The 15,127-nt window shown below is 43.2% G+C and overlaps 1 protein-coding gene across 1 annotated transcript; it reads right to left on the bottom strand.

The window, feature by feature from the left end:
* Positions 1-1,910: 1,910 nt before the first annotated feature.
* TM4SF1 (transmembrane 4 L six family member 1) lies at positions 1,911-8,453 on the bottom strand. The gene is made up of 5 exons (XM_079764213.1): positions 8,152-8,453; positions 6,201-6,290; positions 5,967-6,112; positions 4,633-4,813; positions 1,911-2,769 (listed from the first exon to the last, which is right to left on the bottom strand). The coding sequence occupies exons 1-5, from the start codon at positions 8,326-8,328 to the stop codon at positions 2,755-2,757; spliced, it is 609 nt and encodes a 202-aa protein (XP_079620339.1). The 5' UTR covers positions 8,329-8,453; the 3' UTR covers positions 1,911-2,754.
* Between the last annotated feature and the right edge of the window lie 6,674 nt (positions 8,454-15,127).

The following is a 15,127-nucleotide window of genomic DNA, read 5'->3' as shown; positions in this document are numbered from 1 at the left end:
ATGTGCCCTGACCAGGGATCAAACCCACAACCTAGGTGTATAAGGATGATGCTCTAACCAATTGAGCTACCCAGCCAGGGCTATTCACATTTTAAAAAAATTATTTATTGTTTAAAGTATTACATATGTCTCCTTTTCCCCCATTGACCTCTCCCCAGCCATTCCCACCCTCCCAGCACATGCCCTCACCCCCCTACTGTCTGTGTCCATTGGTTATGCTCATATGCATGCATACAAGTCCTTTGGTTGATTTCCTACCACCACCCTCCGTCCTTGCCTTCCCTCTGAGATTATGTTACAGAATTTACCAAGTGACCAGAAAATACACACAGGAATACTCAGAGATACAGGAAAAAAACATTTATTTCCAGATGTACTAGTACTGTGATTCAGGGGAGCCTGTTTCCAAATCCTGAGCAAACCAATATAGAGGAAGCTTTCTCTTTATACCTTTTGGTTTCTTTGTACCCCACATATGGATCAGACTTCTGGACCTTTCACGGGCTTTGCAAAAAGCCCCGTGTGTTGGGATGGGGGACGTGAGACCACACCTAAAGGCCTGGCCTGGCGCCAGCGCTGATAACCCCCTCTGGGGGTTGTGTATTGTTCATGGTTTATGGCCTCTCTAAAATGGGAGTATTTATGTCTTGCAAGACCAGATAATTAAGGAAGGGGCAACGAGTTAATTATCAGCTAGCAAGAATGTGCATTAGGGATACTGATTAGGTACAGAGTCAGGCTGCTAGCCCACCCCCCTCAAAAAAAGTCTTATTTCCCCATCAATTGGATGGTCTGTTCTTTAAACAGTATCCTTCATAAAAGTCTGTAGGCTTCATCAGACTGCCAGAGGGAAAGAGGTACAAAAAAGATTAGAATCCTTCAGTCAAGAAAGTGCTATTGGGTGTCTCACAGGCAGGAGGAGCTCTGTGGTCTAACAGCCGGCAAAGCTGATTTATTAACTGCTTGTCTGTTGCCAAGGAAAATAAACACCTTTAGAGATGTAGATGTGAGCAAAAACAACTCCATCTCTGTGTTCCAGATTTCATCTCATTTTTTGTTTCATGCTGCAAACTTTCACCAACCTCACTCACTGTTCTTGGCAAGTGTATCAAAGCCTTCTAGTTGATGACATCTGTTTGCCTTAAAATGTAGCCATAAACACTGTTGGGAAGGTGGGACAACTGGAGATAAATATCAAACTGGTGATAGATGATTATAATCAATCATCTATCGCAAGACCACCAGGAGGCATGGCCCCTGTTGCTACTGCAGTCTTTGTCCCTGTCTTGTCAATTATTAGTACCTGTCATACTATTTTTTAAAGTATAGTAACAGGAGTCCGTAGCAGAGAATAATCTGTGCAGAATTGTTGGGTCATGTATTCTGCTCAGACCTAAAGTTCCCATAAGTAAATTACCCTGCAATATATTCTATTATATTTTATGGAGTTGCCTGCTTCGTTTGTTTGTCTTAACATACCATCCTGGTACAGTGGTCATTACAGCTTAGCTCCATCATCAGACAACATTGAATGCAGAAAATTTCTGAAAACAATACCCAATAAATAGGTCAGGGGATCCTGTCACTTGAAAGAGCCTACCTCTGTACAACCAACATGAAATATCAAGAAAGAAAATGTTTGTCATCCCTCCTCCACCCCAGCCTGATGCCAGCAGTATCCAGCAGAAAGGTAGGCTACCTAACAGGTGAGGCCTCCGAGGGATGGCAGAGCAATGAGCAGAGGAAGGTAGGAGAGGAGGGAGGGGATGAGGGAGAGAAAGTGGGATAAAGAAACAGGGAAACACACAGCGCCTAACAATAGGGGTTTCACAACCTGCAGACTAGGAAAAAATAGGGAGGAAAAAAAGGAGAAATTTTAAACAAAGGACAAAGAAACTACACAAGAAAAAAATGGTAGTGGATATTTTATTTAGTTGTATTTAAACAAGCAAGTTTGGGATATTTCCTTGTGGTCCTCCTGCCCCGTTTCCCTTCTCCCACATTTTCTCATGGTGCTTTATTCCGTTTCCCAATCATCCTTCCTGTCTAATTATCCAGGCCTTTCTCTTCTTAAATACATGATCCTCAGTGCTTGTCCTTGAAGGACAAAAAAGTTTGCACTGTTAGGAACACTTAGGATCTGGAAGTGCTTGCAGCAACCAGCAGCATTGTATGTTTTGACTCATTCATTAGGCTTGGAGCATCGTGAGTCAGTCCTCCCACTCTGGGCAAGGAGCTGTCCCTCCCAGAAGGCAAAAACAGTGCAAAGAGGCTTCATGTTAGAGAGTTGCAGGTATATCAATGGAAACACCATATAAACAATGAAAAAATCATCTTTTCAAGTTGTTGGATTTTCTCCTTCATGATCTTAAAAAAGCTATTAGAAATCTTTCATTTAATAAACACAAGAACATATATACAGCAGAAATTTGGATGTAATATTTATCATTGCAATGTTTCTTAAAAACATTATTTCAAGCCAGAGTTTATCTCAGATGCTCTGAGGACCATCACTCCATCTGTAAATTACCTCAAGAGTGTGGTTTATTTTCTCGTTCCTTAAAAATATATATATTTGTTTGCAAAGTGCAAACAATGACATCACATGAAGATGCCAGTCTTTACACACACTTATAAAAGGAGCATATAAGAAGTATGATACACTAGTACAAAGTTTTACAAATTAATACAAGTAAAATATATAAATTACATTGAAATAAAGGAAGATTGTGGTTCTGTCTTGGGGTGGTTATTTTAACAGTCATATTGCTGTAAAGAAAATGAAATATGCATTAGGTTACAAACATGCTAAATGAACAATGATGGCATTTCAGTCTTTTAAATACCTATTTTAAGCAAGCATGAAGCTGGCTGATCTCAACTTCAGCAGAGCTTCTAGGGACAATACTAGAGCTCAGACAATGCTCACAAAACATTTCCTACACAAACCAGACAGACCAGTTGTCCTCTCAGAGTAAAAGCTGCAGAAAGGGGCCATGGAAACTGTAGCTTACCAATGCTGAGTTGGCTTTGAACATGTTGGGTAGGTTTTTAATCTTAGGGATTTTAGAGATAATGCCATGGGAGTTTCACACAGGAGTGGGCTCAGTGTGGGTAACCTTTCTCATTAAATGCTACCAGAGTTCTACAGTTGACTCATCTTCAGTAAAAACCTTGCCCTTTGAAAGTCACTTTTGTCTTATAAACAAAGGTAACAGAGCTGCTCTGCAGTGTTGGGAAAAGCAGCCACTCCTACTGTGACTCAAATGTAAACCCAGGGGAACTGTTTGCTCCCTCCCAGGAGAGCGTGTCATTCTGCTAAACCACTACAGTAACTTTGGTCATGGACATATTATGCCTGTCCCCAAGATGCATGAGAACTGCGGTCTAGTGGGGCCTCACAAAATTTAAACTATGCCTTATATGAAGCTCAAAACTAAAGATAGGTTACTTAGTAATCAGAGAAGACTCTTCCCTGCCTCTGCCAAACCATCTTGCTGGAAACAGCTCATGGTAAAGGGTTCCCCTTCTTTGTTTTCTTGGGAATTTGGGGAGCTCCCAAGGAAATTATTAATCTTGCTGGATTAATCTTGCCTGACAAGGCAAACTAGAGTTTTATTTTAACTTTCCCTCAAAAATTATAGCAAGTTTCAATTTATTTGCAGCACCATGTATTTTTTTTATGGTAACAGTGGGCTTTTGGTGTTCATTGAGTTTTGTCTTATTTTAAAAGAAAGTTAAGAGACCTTGAACCATTTACAGAGAAGTAAATGGCTAGGGAAATATACATTAAATAAATTTCTATTCATCTAATCCTATTTTACAGAATAAGACATAAAACAACACCACCCTCCAAATTGGACCAAAGCTGAACTTCCGTCAATTTAACAATATATAATTTTTAGGAGGCTATAGAAACAAGATGTTCCCCACTACTAACAAATGAATATTTTTCTCCAAAATCATATCCTCAGGAAACAACTGCTTCCTGGTTTTCTTTCACAATGAAAGGCTTTTCATGAGCTGCTATTGAAAGGCTACTAGTGATTCTCTCTGCTTAGCTGTTTGAGCTTTTTATGACTTCTTATTAGGAAGGAGCTGTAGAAAACTCAACAGAACAGCAAGTATTGCATACAGGTTAAGAGCAGGTGCTGCGGCAAAAAATGACCCAGGTTTGGAAGCTCATTACTTTCTTGACTAAGTGATTTTAGGCATATTGCTTAATGTCTGAGTCACAGTCTCAGCTGAAAAATGGGTTTAGCACTATGCATAATGCAATGAATGTTGGCTATTATTTGTGAAAACTAGTTGGTAACAGGAGAGAAGCAAAGAGAGGACATTTCTTTTGTGTCTGCACCCAGAACAGTGGGTTGGCTCCTGAATGGGGCACTTTGTCTATGGGTGGCATTTTCCCATATCCACAGAGTCAATTATGAAGGTAACTGTAACCTTCAAGGAAACTTATTATTGAGAGCAAACTGAACACTGTAAATACTTTGCCACAAAGACAATGTAGGAATAAATGCTGGTAGGCTGAGCAATGTTTGATTTTTGCCTTTTTCTCTGTTATGGTGCATTATATTGCTTGACTACACGAGGGACAGGCTACGATTTTTTCACGCAGGTTCTTACCTGGTGGTGAGTACAGCAGTAGCCACATATGCCTCCAAGCATTCCGTTTATTACTTGAATGAGACACAAGATGAATTCAACTCCACCTAGTGCCAAGAGTATAGAAAACAGAGAAACATTCCATTCCACAACGTGCCTGGGTTCAATGCACTGGGACCATGTGGATTTGTCCAGAAGGTATCTGCAAAAAAAGAGAAACTTCTGACACATGACCACACCTAATGGAATATCTCATAAGCTACTTTTTGTGGGGTGTTTCTTCATTCAGAAAAAAAGGAATGAATTAATTTAATGGCCTATCTCAACTTCTTCCGATCCATGTCATTCCACAAAATGATAGTTTAGCCCAATTTTGTTGTCATGATAAACATAAAACTTAACAGAGAGTATTAAACACTCAGTGTGAGACATTGAGCCAGGGCTGGGAACGCAATAGTGAATATGGCATGGGCTCTGTCCTGGAAAAGCACAATTTTAGGGGACAGACAATAGGCAATCTCATGCAACAGATATACTAATCAGGTAAACCAAGTGCAAAAGGGCCACAGAGGAATGAAACCTAACCTAGACCAGAGAGAAGACCTACGTATGTAGCTTTCCCACAAGTCTGAGCTTCATGAAGGTGGAAACCAGACCTTTCATCATTGTATATCCAGCCCTTAGACCACTATCTGGCACATAGTAGGTTCTCAACACATTTTTAAAGTAATTGAATGATACTTAACAATCCAAAGTTACTATGAAAAATGTTAGGAAATAATGCTGAGGTCATATCTGAATATATACATATATGAGGTAATATGCAAGTTATGCAAATTAGGCCAGGATGCTGTAAAAGTCACGACTGGTCAGAAGGAGGTTGCGCACGCAGGTGAGGCCTGGAGCGGAGATGGAGACAGAGACAGGGGGCCTGCCCAAGCTTCTGCACTGCTGCGCTGGCTTGGGCAGTCCTGGAGTGAACACAAGCAGGGGGGCAGGGGGGCAGGGGGGAGGGGGAGCCTGGGGCTGGCTGAGCCGCCACACTTGGAGTGGACACAGGCAGGGAGGCGGGTGGGGGGGGCTTGGAGTGGACACAGGCGGGGTGGGGCGGGGGCTGGGGCAGAAGTCAGGCCGCAGCAGCCTGAGAAGTAGGCAGAGGACAGACCACTGAGGGTCTTATATACCATAGCAGGGAGCTTAGCTTTTATTCCACAGAAGGAGGAAAAGTGAAGAATGTCAACCATGGGAGCATCCTGGATGGATGAACGGATGAATAATGCCCTTTTAGTTTGATGGGTTTGCACTATACACATGTGGTGGATAAGAATGTGGTCTGTTATGGAACAATTACTCACTGTCCTTCAGTGTCCAGAAAGGTATAGTTCCACTGGTTGGAGGAATCAAGACATAGTGGTCCTGCCGCTAAGCCCAGAGCTGCCACAATGACGCAGTAGCCAGACCCTGCAATTCCGATGAGAGATGCCAGCACAGAAGAAAGCATCTGGAGGAGGAGAAACACTGGAAGTGAGCCACAGAGTGTCCTGCAATGATGTGGAAACCAATGTCTCCACCAGAGCGGGACGACCTACCGCACATCTCTTGCCACAGTTGTCGTGGCCGCAGCAGCCACAGCAGTCCTCTTGTTCCAGCCCAATGAAGACAAATGCTGGCAGGAATATCTGATTAGAAAACAAGCAGATTAAAGTTATTGTCTTTCCCCAAGCCCGTTAAGGGTCAGGTTAAGTACTTTTGGTAAAATATATTTACTTCTGACATTGTTGACTGGCATTGGGTTACATTGATCAAGTATCTCAAATAATGTGACATGATGAAGAGAAAAAACCCTCTAAATGTAATATCTGCTTGTTTTCATGTAATGTGTCAAAGCATTCTTTAGGGTGAGGGTGTGGTATGGGAGGACTAAAACAATAACCTTTGAATGTGCTTATTTCACACAAGTTCCTAACATAGTCCTAGCTGCAACTGCTGCTGGGTTTTGTTGTTGCTTTTTGCAAGTGTTGTTTTGCAATTATTAAAACTTGCCTTTAAATCTGATTTGTTTTTCATTGTAAAAACATAGAAGATACCAACAATCTTTAACAGAATAACTGACACCTCTTTTTGTAAATGAAAGCGATGGAAGCTCTATAATAATAAAAGTGAACTGCTTCTTTGAAGACACGATTGTATGGTTATCTATACTAATAAAAGCCTAGGTGACGTCTCGCCCTCGCATCAGCACAAGATGGTCGCCCCCACATCATCACAAGATGGCCACCACAAGACAGCCACCCCTATGTTGTCACAAGATGGCCACCCCCAACGTCATCACAAGATGGCCACCACAAGATGGCTGGCAGGGGAGGGCAGTTGGGGGCAATTGGGTTGGCATGGAGCAGTTAGGCATCAATCAGGCTGTCAGGAGAGTGGTTAGGGGGTGATCAGGCTGGCAGGCAAAAGCGGTAAGGGGCAATCAAGTAGGCAGGCAGGTGAGCAGTTAGGAGTCAATAGTCCCGGATTGTGAGAGGGATGTCCCAGATTGGAGAGGGTGCAGGCTGGGCTGAGGGACACTGGGCCTCTAGTAGCTTTATAACAAAGCTCTTTAAATAAAGTAAGTATGAAATACTTTGAGATAAAAAGAAGCTTAAACAAGTACAATATTATTGAAGGACAAATGATTATATTAATGTTATAGTAATGTTTAAATCCAAAGCAGATTTATCAAACTCTAATTAGTGTATCAAGGTTTAAATGTTTTAATATCCTTTATTTGAATATGAAAACTATTTTCTCTAGTATTAGCAATTCTATAAACTTCTCTTTAAAATTCTCAATCCCAGCATTTTAAAGTAGCAAGCTCAACTTTGTACACATTCTTTCCATGCTATGCTTAAAGCTAGTATTTTCAGCTCCAAAATTGGCAAGCACATTCCTCTCACTTCAATTAAAAATAAACTCTGAAAAAAAACAACACATTCCACTGCTAGCTTCAGACACTGACCTGCTGCTAGTGGCAGGATTTTCCTGGTCACCACACCCAGGAATTACATAAAGGGGAAAATCTATAGTTCTTCCTAAATAATAATTTACTCACAATTTTCTTTTCCTGTCACATTGCCTGAGGACAAACAGCAGAGATTTTGGATCCCAAGTTCTGTTGATTTAGACAGAAAACCAGCTGACTCCTCTCAACTCCCCAGAACAAAAATGATCCAGGGCTGCCAGCTTCAGGGCTAGAAACTCCAGTCTCTCAAATCTGATTTAACAGCTAGTATCTGTTTCTAGTTGTAAAGTAAAAGAGTTTAGCAAAAAGATAGTTCACTTTTAGTTGAAAGAGGATTTTGTAAAACGACATCCAATAAAATTAGTATCTTATGCCTATCTCAACTTTTGCATAATCTGCTTTCAAAAGAAGAATGAACAAAAATCACTGGGTTTGGAAATAGGCATTATAAAGAAAAATTTCCATGAAAACACAAGAAATCATCACATTTAACAGGAGAGAAGTTGTTAAGGTTGTAATAATTTTGAACAACTTACCAGCAAGCCCCCTCCTATGATGCCGGAAAAGAACCACACGAACTTGCTAAGGTGGTCTTCAGAGGCATACTTTGTTTCCCCATTGGGAAAGTACAGCAAGATGTTAGCTACAATGCAGAGGATGGCGAGCCCCACCAGAGACTGTCCGATGCATCGTGCGCATTTGCCATAGCACATGGTGGCAGGGAGTCTGGGGATTATTTTCCCCCCTTCACTCTGCAGCTGAGGGATGGCCCAAATCAGATGGGAGTGTGCCTGTCTGCACAGAAAACAAAAGCTGATTTTCAGCCCATTCCTACAACCTCTTAAATACTCTGAGTTGATGAGGTAGTTTGCTTTCATTGGTCCTGATTACAGGCTGCAGTTGGGGAGGGGCGGGAGAAGGAATGTCCCGCCCTTCAAAAGGGTTGGGACAAGTGAAACTAGGGGCAGGACATGAGAAACAGTCATAGGGAGGAGAGAAAATGATTAATCCTCAACAAGAAATTAACTGTGTAACTCCTTTCCAGGATAAAGGATCCACAGGAAAGTCTAGTACAACTTACTAGTAACTGCCAAGTGTAAGTGTCCACGCTGTGACCTACCCGGCTTGAGGCTTTGAAAGATGGTGGGCTGTGATCCTGCTCCACGCAGGACAATTTTTAGTTTGAGAGCTCTGAGTTCACTTCCACTTCTGCACTGATTTAATTGGAAACCCGGGCTAGTCCCCTGAGGTCTGAGCTCGTTTCCTGGTCTGTTAAAGGCAAGGCGTCCAAGCCATTGCCCGTGGATTTGAGGAAGCTGTCAGGAAAATTACAGAGCAGCCTTCTTTCCTCTGCCTATGGCATGCTCTGCAGGCTGCCCTGACTGTCCCGCCTTCCTGGACAGCTGCTTCCAAAACAAATCTGGCACTAAAACAAAGATGGCATTAGTCAAGATCAAGAGCTCAGACATCTTTTTACTGCTGAGCATTGCTGTCAGGCAAAGTGATGCCAAGGAGGGCCCAGGGAGGTCTACAGTATGGGGGAAGGAGAGAAGAAGAAGAAGAAGAAGAAGAAGAAGAAGAAGAAGAAGAAGAAGAAGAAGAAGAAGAAGAAGAAGAAGAAGAGGAGGAGGAGGAGGAGGAGGAGGAGGAGGAGGAGGAGGAGGAGGAGGAGGAGGAGGAGGAGGGAGAAGGAAGAGAGAGGGGGAAGAGGGAGGGGGAAGAGGGAAGAGGGAGGGAGGGAAAGAAGAAAAGAGGAGAGGAGAGGAGAGGAGAGGAGAGGAGAAGAGAGGAGAAGAGAGGAGAGAAGAGGACTGGCAAGCAGACTGGTGACACAAGATTGAGAGAACCTGGAATGACTAGAGTCACAGTCATTGATGGGGGGAATGGGGGAGGGTGAATTGTCTCCCCAGCCAATCCCCTGAGATGGGTTCTGCACATAAAAGCAGAAAAAGGGTGTCAGACCAACTTTCTGATGTGGTTCTTGCAGAGAAGTCTGTTTCTGAATCTGTTTAGCCCTTGAATAGCAGGTTGGACCATCAGGCAGCATGGGGAGAGGACAGGGTGGCCAGATGGACCAGGACAAAATAATGAGGACAGAAAAGAGGCCAAAAGCCAAGATGGTGAGTTATCAATTCAGAAAAGAAAGGGGAGTGGGGCTGGTGAATCCAGAAGCTCAGGCTGAGGCCAGAATCCAAGGAATTTGGGGCAAAACTAGAGAGCAGGACTCATACTAAATGTGAGGAGCCAACTGGAGTTACTGACGGCAATCCACTCTGGGAGGAGGACTTAAGAGGAAGCATGGCCTGAGCATGCTAGCAAAAGTGAGGCCATGATCCACATTAGCCTGAGGAAATAGACAAATGGAAAACTGAGTGTTGGCAGGGAAGCTGGCATCACTGTCTGCTAAGGAATAGGGAGGCAGATCTGCACAAGTGCACCATTCCTTCACCACTATGCATCCAACAACAGGGAATGGTGCCCTCTGTCCTGGCTAAAGAACTACTGCAGGTGGGATTCCTCAGATGTCAGGGCCTGGGTGGCAATAGAGGTGAGTGAGTTGAGGCATCCTCATTCTAACCCTCTATTCTGTTGATCTGTTCCACCAGTTTTTCCATGACACCCACCACACCCTTGTCTGTCTAAAAACCTGCATATAACTCCCATTTTGTCCTTCAACACGCCCCATCCAGCACCATGCAGACCGTGATGCCCTAATCAGCCACCAAAGCTCTGCTAAGATCTCAGAAAGCAGGCTACCTTCCAGGGCACAGCAGCTAAAACAGTGTCAGTGATTTAGTTGGCTCTCAATAAACATTTGCTAAATTTTGTTCAAATAAATAGCAGAGTTGAGTATGTTCATTTCTAAGGTTATTTGCTTTTAAGCAAAACCAAAATGTCTTATGAAAAGTTAGGCAAAATTGGTATTTCCATTTGAAAATTTTCAGTTTTACCTAGTATTCTCAGGAGCATCTGATCAACCAAGTGATTCTCTCTGTGGTTCTCTTTTACGTTTCCAGATCCCAGCTACCTTTGGGGGAAGATGACAAAAACTGTTATCTAGTTTCTGTACATTTAGGGGAGAGGGAGGGACAATTAAATAGTATGCAACCCCTCCCATTGCAATAGAATTTTATAGCTCTCCTGTGTGGAGCTGTTTCCAGGTGAGGAAATTGAGGCTCTTATGGGTAAGTGAGCAGGCTAGAGTCACAGGCTAGTGAGTGACACACTCTGGATTCCTCCTACTCAGGTCTCACTGACTCAGGCACTCGTGACCTTTACTTTACACGTTGACATCATAGCACCCTCTCCACTGAAAAACGTGGACCAGATTTAAGCACTTTTTATTTGTCATTCCTGAATAACAATTTCAAGACATTAATTATTTTGGTTCTACTTTAATTAGATAAATGATTTTAAAGTTAACCTGGTATTTTCAAATGAGACCACTCCCCACAAACATGGGTTGAATGGTCAGAATTTGCCGGGAACCAGTTCCAACATGTCATAATTACAAGAGTTTCATCAAAAGGTTGGTGAAGCTTGGAGGTCTCAACAAGGACTGAGCCACATATATAGTTTGCCTGTTAGAACGGCTAAAAAGCATCTCCCCCAAACCTGAATAGGATAATCATTTGCTGCCAGACAGCTCAGGGCATCTTAATCTACATGTTATTGCCTCCTGTTGGCCAAACACCTGAACAGCTATAGGCTATTCCCTAATCTGACAATGCTTCTGTAAACCCTACCCTTTGAAGTGCATTATCTCCACCTTGCCTTAGGACAAATTGTGTTAATAAAAAGCATGGGATCCTGAGTCAAGGAGAGTCTTTAGCTCCTTTAGCTGAAGCTCCTCTGACCCCCAATGCCTTTCAAAATTATCTTTCATCTTTGGACTCCTTATTGAATCTACACCCAGCTCCTTTCTCCAGATTGCTGAACCCTTTGTAAGGCTGGGACAAGAACCCTGGCAAGAAATCTAGTGGAAGCACAGCACTAAGGCTGTGCCAATAGTTGATAAGCTTGTTTTATTGTAGAAAAATAGAACTGTCAACAACCAAGACATATGCATGCACAATTAAAGGTTTAAAAATAGTAGTTAATTTTTCCTAAATTCAGTATAGTAGAGAAATAATAAAACCTATTTTCATTTTGTTCATCCTGATCTAATGTGTAAAAGAATCTCCCCACCTGGCCTTCAAACTTACATAAAAAAATATGTTAAACTTTTTTCCCCAGAAAGCTTGGGGTGGACCTCTCCCCCTGGTGCTTTTGTGCCATTTAAAATTCAGCCCAGTAGGGTTTCTGTGGGAACTGGAGAACATACAATGATGAGAAGTGAGTGCAGTTGGCTTGGAGCTGATTTTTAGACACCACTTTTCAGGGTTCCCTGATGAAAGGAGCTTTTCTTTGGTGGTTGAGTTCTGAATAAAAATCCTTCCTGCTATAAATCTGCTGTCATTTCTGTGGCTTCAGTGCTCTCAGATACTTAGATTGAAGTATACATAAGAAGTAGTGTGAGCATTCTCCAAGTTATCATTCCAAGTTGGTGAGCTAATACTCCACCTAGACCTCCTGGTATCACTACTTTCAGTCAAACTGGTTTTTGTGGCTGTCAGTCAAAAGCCAAAGTGGCAAATTTCCCACCGATACTGAATGAACTGAAAATTCCAGTTACTGGTGATTTTTCCCTAGGGAAATTTTACCAAGAACCTTTATAGAAATGGAGCAGTTGAGACTTGGTGTGTGTGTGTGTGTGAGAGAGAGAGAGAGAGAGAGAGAGAGAGAGAGAGAGAGAGAGGGAGAGAGAGAGAGAGAGAGAGAGAGAGAGAGAGAGAGAGAGAGAGAGAGATTTGGCTGTAAGACTTGGTTCTGACCAAGGTAGACAAGTTGATTGACCTTACTTCCTACCTTTCTGTGCATAGTCTCTGCCTGACACTGATTCGAGAGAATTGCAGTTCTAGCATCTAGCATAAACACATGCCTCAGATTTCCTCCCCAGAAAAGGAGTTGAGATTCTAACTTGCTGAATCATCTAGTGACAACCCCTTCATTGTGTTAGGTTACAAAAACATAGTCGTGTACTATGGGTACTCTGATGGGAAATCCATTCCATTTTCAAGTTAAGCTATTAGCCACTCTGTTTCAACTGACTAAAACATTCTGCAATCATGATTTTCAGCAAATCATGGTGATTTGAAAATTACTTTTTCAGACTTAGAAGGTGAAGAAAATTTGAGCAAGAATTGCTGAGACTGAAACACCAATTTAAAACCTAAAAATTATCTAGAATATTTCTAATAATTCTTTCCTTGCCCAATAGGAGCCAACTAAGCTTTTTGGTGAGACCCTTAAGGATAGCTGTCCTTGAAGGTAATGAAATCAGGAATTTGGTATAGAGATGTCAGTTGTTGAGAAGATATTATTAGAAACATGCTTGGGATTAGACTCCATGCTTTTCCTTGCATCTTCTTTCAGACATAGATTCTGGCAGCTCTCACATCACCTCAAGAGAGCACCAGGGAGAATGATTATGAGCCTTGTCTTTCTCCACTTCCTCCTCCTATTTCCTCTTTTCTCAATTGTCTTGGTGTCTGTAGGAATCTGAGCCCCAGACAGCCACATTTAGATTTGGCACAAGGCTTGTGTGGTTTTCTTTCTCACTTTTATTTTCTTTTTTAATGAAGAAGGATGAACATGAACATAAATGAACAGGAAACATTTTTTTTTCTTGAATCGCATATGTGGCATTTCACAGGGATATCTTTAGCTTATGGTATATTACAGCATATTAAAGACAATTTTAAAATTATTGTAGAGAATTCTTTAAAAAAATTCTACAAGAGGATAAAGATTTCTGACAAATTCACTTTTTATTTATTTTCTAAAAAGGATATAGATCAGGGTTTCCCCTTCATTGTCATTTTTTCTATCAGAGCTTCTAATCAACATGAGGATCATTCAACAAATATTTACTGAGCAATTACTGTGTGCCAGGTATGAGTTGAAGAACCTTACATGTAAATCTCAACTAAATTCTTACAACCACCTTTTGAGGTAGGCACTATTATAAACACCACTAGTGGCCTGGTGCACGAAATTCGTGCACATTAAAGGGGGATTAATTAGAGGAAATAATTTAATATTGCTATTTGCCCTTTCTCTATAATAGAAGTGTCAGAGATGAAAGAAAATTAGTAAAATGTATATGAAAACCTTCCTCCTGTCAGAGTCTGGGGTGCACCATGGGACCCAGAGTCAAGTCCCCACTCAACCACATGCGCCTCAAAATTGCATGAGACCCAGACCTGGCCAGCCCCCGCCCCCATTGGGCTAGATCCAGACCTGGCCAGTCCCACCCTTGTCAAGCCCCACCAGGCAGGGGACGTAGCCTCAGGTCCCCTGGCCTGAGGTCCCCCAGCCCAGACCAGGGTGGGGGGCATGCCTTGAGGTCCCCGTCAAGCCCCGCCAGGTGGGGGACATGGCCTGAGATCTCCTGTTAAGCCCCGCTGGGTGGGGAGCATGGCCTGAGGTCCCCCATCAAGCCCTGCCAGGTGGAGGGGGGCGGGCGCAGCCTCAGGTCCCCCGTCAAGCCTCGCTGGGCAGGGGGCGTGGCCTGAGTTCCCCTGACCCAGCACTGGGGGTGCACCTTGAGGTCCCCCGTCAAGCCCCACTGGGTGAGGAGCACGGCCTGAGGTCCCCTGTAAAGCCCCGCCAGGCAGGGGGGCATAGCCTCAGGTCCCCTGGCCCAGTGCTGATGTGGGGGGCATGGCCTGAAGTCCCCTGTCAAGCCCCACCTGGTGGGGGTGCAGCCTGAGGTCCCCCAGCCTTGCACTGGGGTGAGGGGAGCAGCCTGAGGTCCTCTAACCCAGCACCAGGAGGGGAAGCACATCTTGAGGTCCCCCATCAAGCCCCGCCGGGCGGGGAGACTCGGCCTGAGGTCCCCTGTCAAGCCCTGCCAGGTGGGGGGCGTGGCCTGAGGTCCCCTGTCAAGCCCTAAGGGGGCGGGGGAGGGCATAACCTCAGGTCCCTGCTGATTGCTCGTTAAGGCTCCTTATGGGAACTTGGCTTCAGCTGTGGGTGCAGCCATCTTTGTGACGGAGTGATGGTCAATTTGCATATTCCCTCTTTATTAGATAGGATAACACAGGCCATTAAATTGTAAGTAACTCTCCCAAGATCTTATGGCTTGTCCTTGGGGCCAGGATGAGAATTCAGGCAGTCTGGATCCAGAGCCCACCCTCTTAACCATTCCACCACATTACCTCCAACTCAGGCAGGTGGTATATGAGAACAAGTATTGCCATAAGTGTTAATACCATTATACGTAAAATACACCTAGCCCCCAGATATTGGTTTCTAAATTTCATTCTTCATTAAAAAAAAAAAAAAAAACCAAGACACTTTAGGAAAATGGCTGGTTCTAGGGCTGAAGCAAGGAAGATTTGAGGTAATTTTGAAATGTCTTGTGTTAGTGTGCAGTGGTCTTTCAGGTGATGATTAGTAAAATTTAGT

This window comes from Cnephaeus nilssonii (assembly GCF_951640355.1).
Source record: "Cnephaeus nilssonii genome assembly, chromosome: 3".
In the NCBI taxonomy this organism is placed as follows: domain Eukaryota; kingdom Metazoa; phylum Chordata; class Mammalia; order Chiroptera; family Vespertilionidae; genus Cnephaeus; species Cnephaeus nilssonii.
The sequence above is the reverse complement of the archived record's forward strand: the minus strand, read 5'-3'. Positions and strand labels throughout refer to the sequence as shown.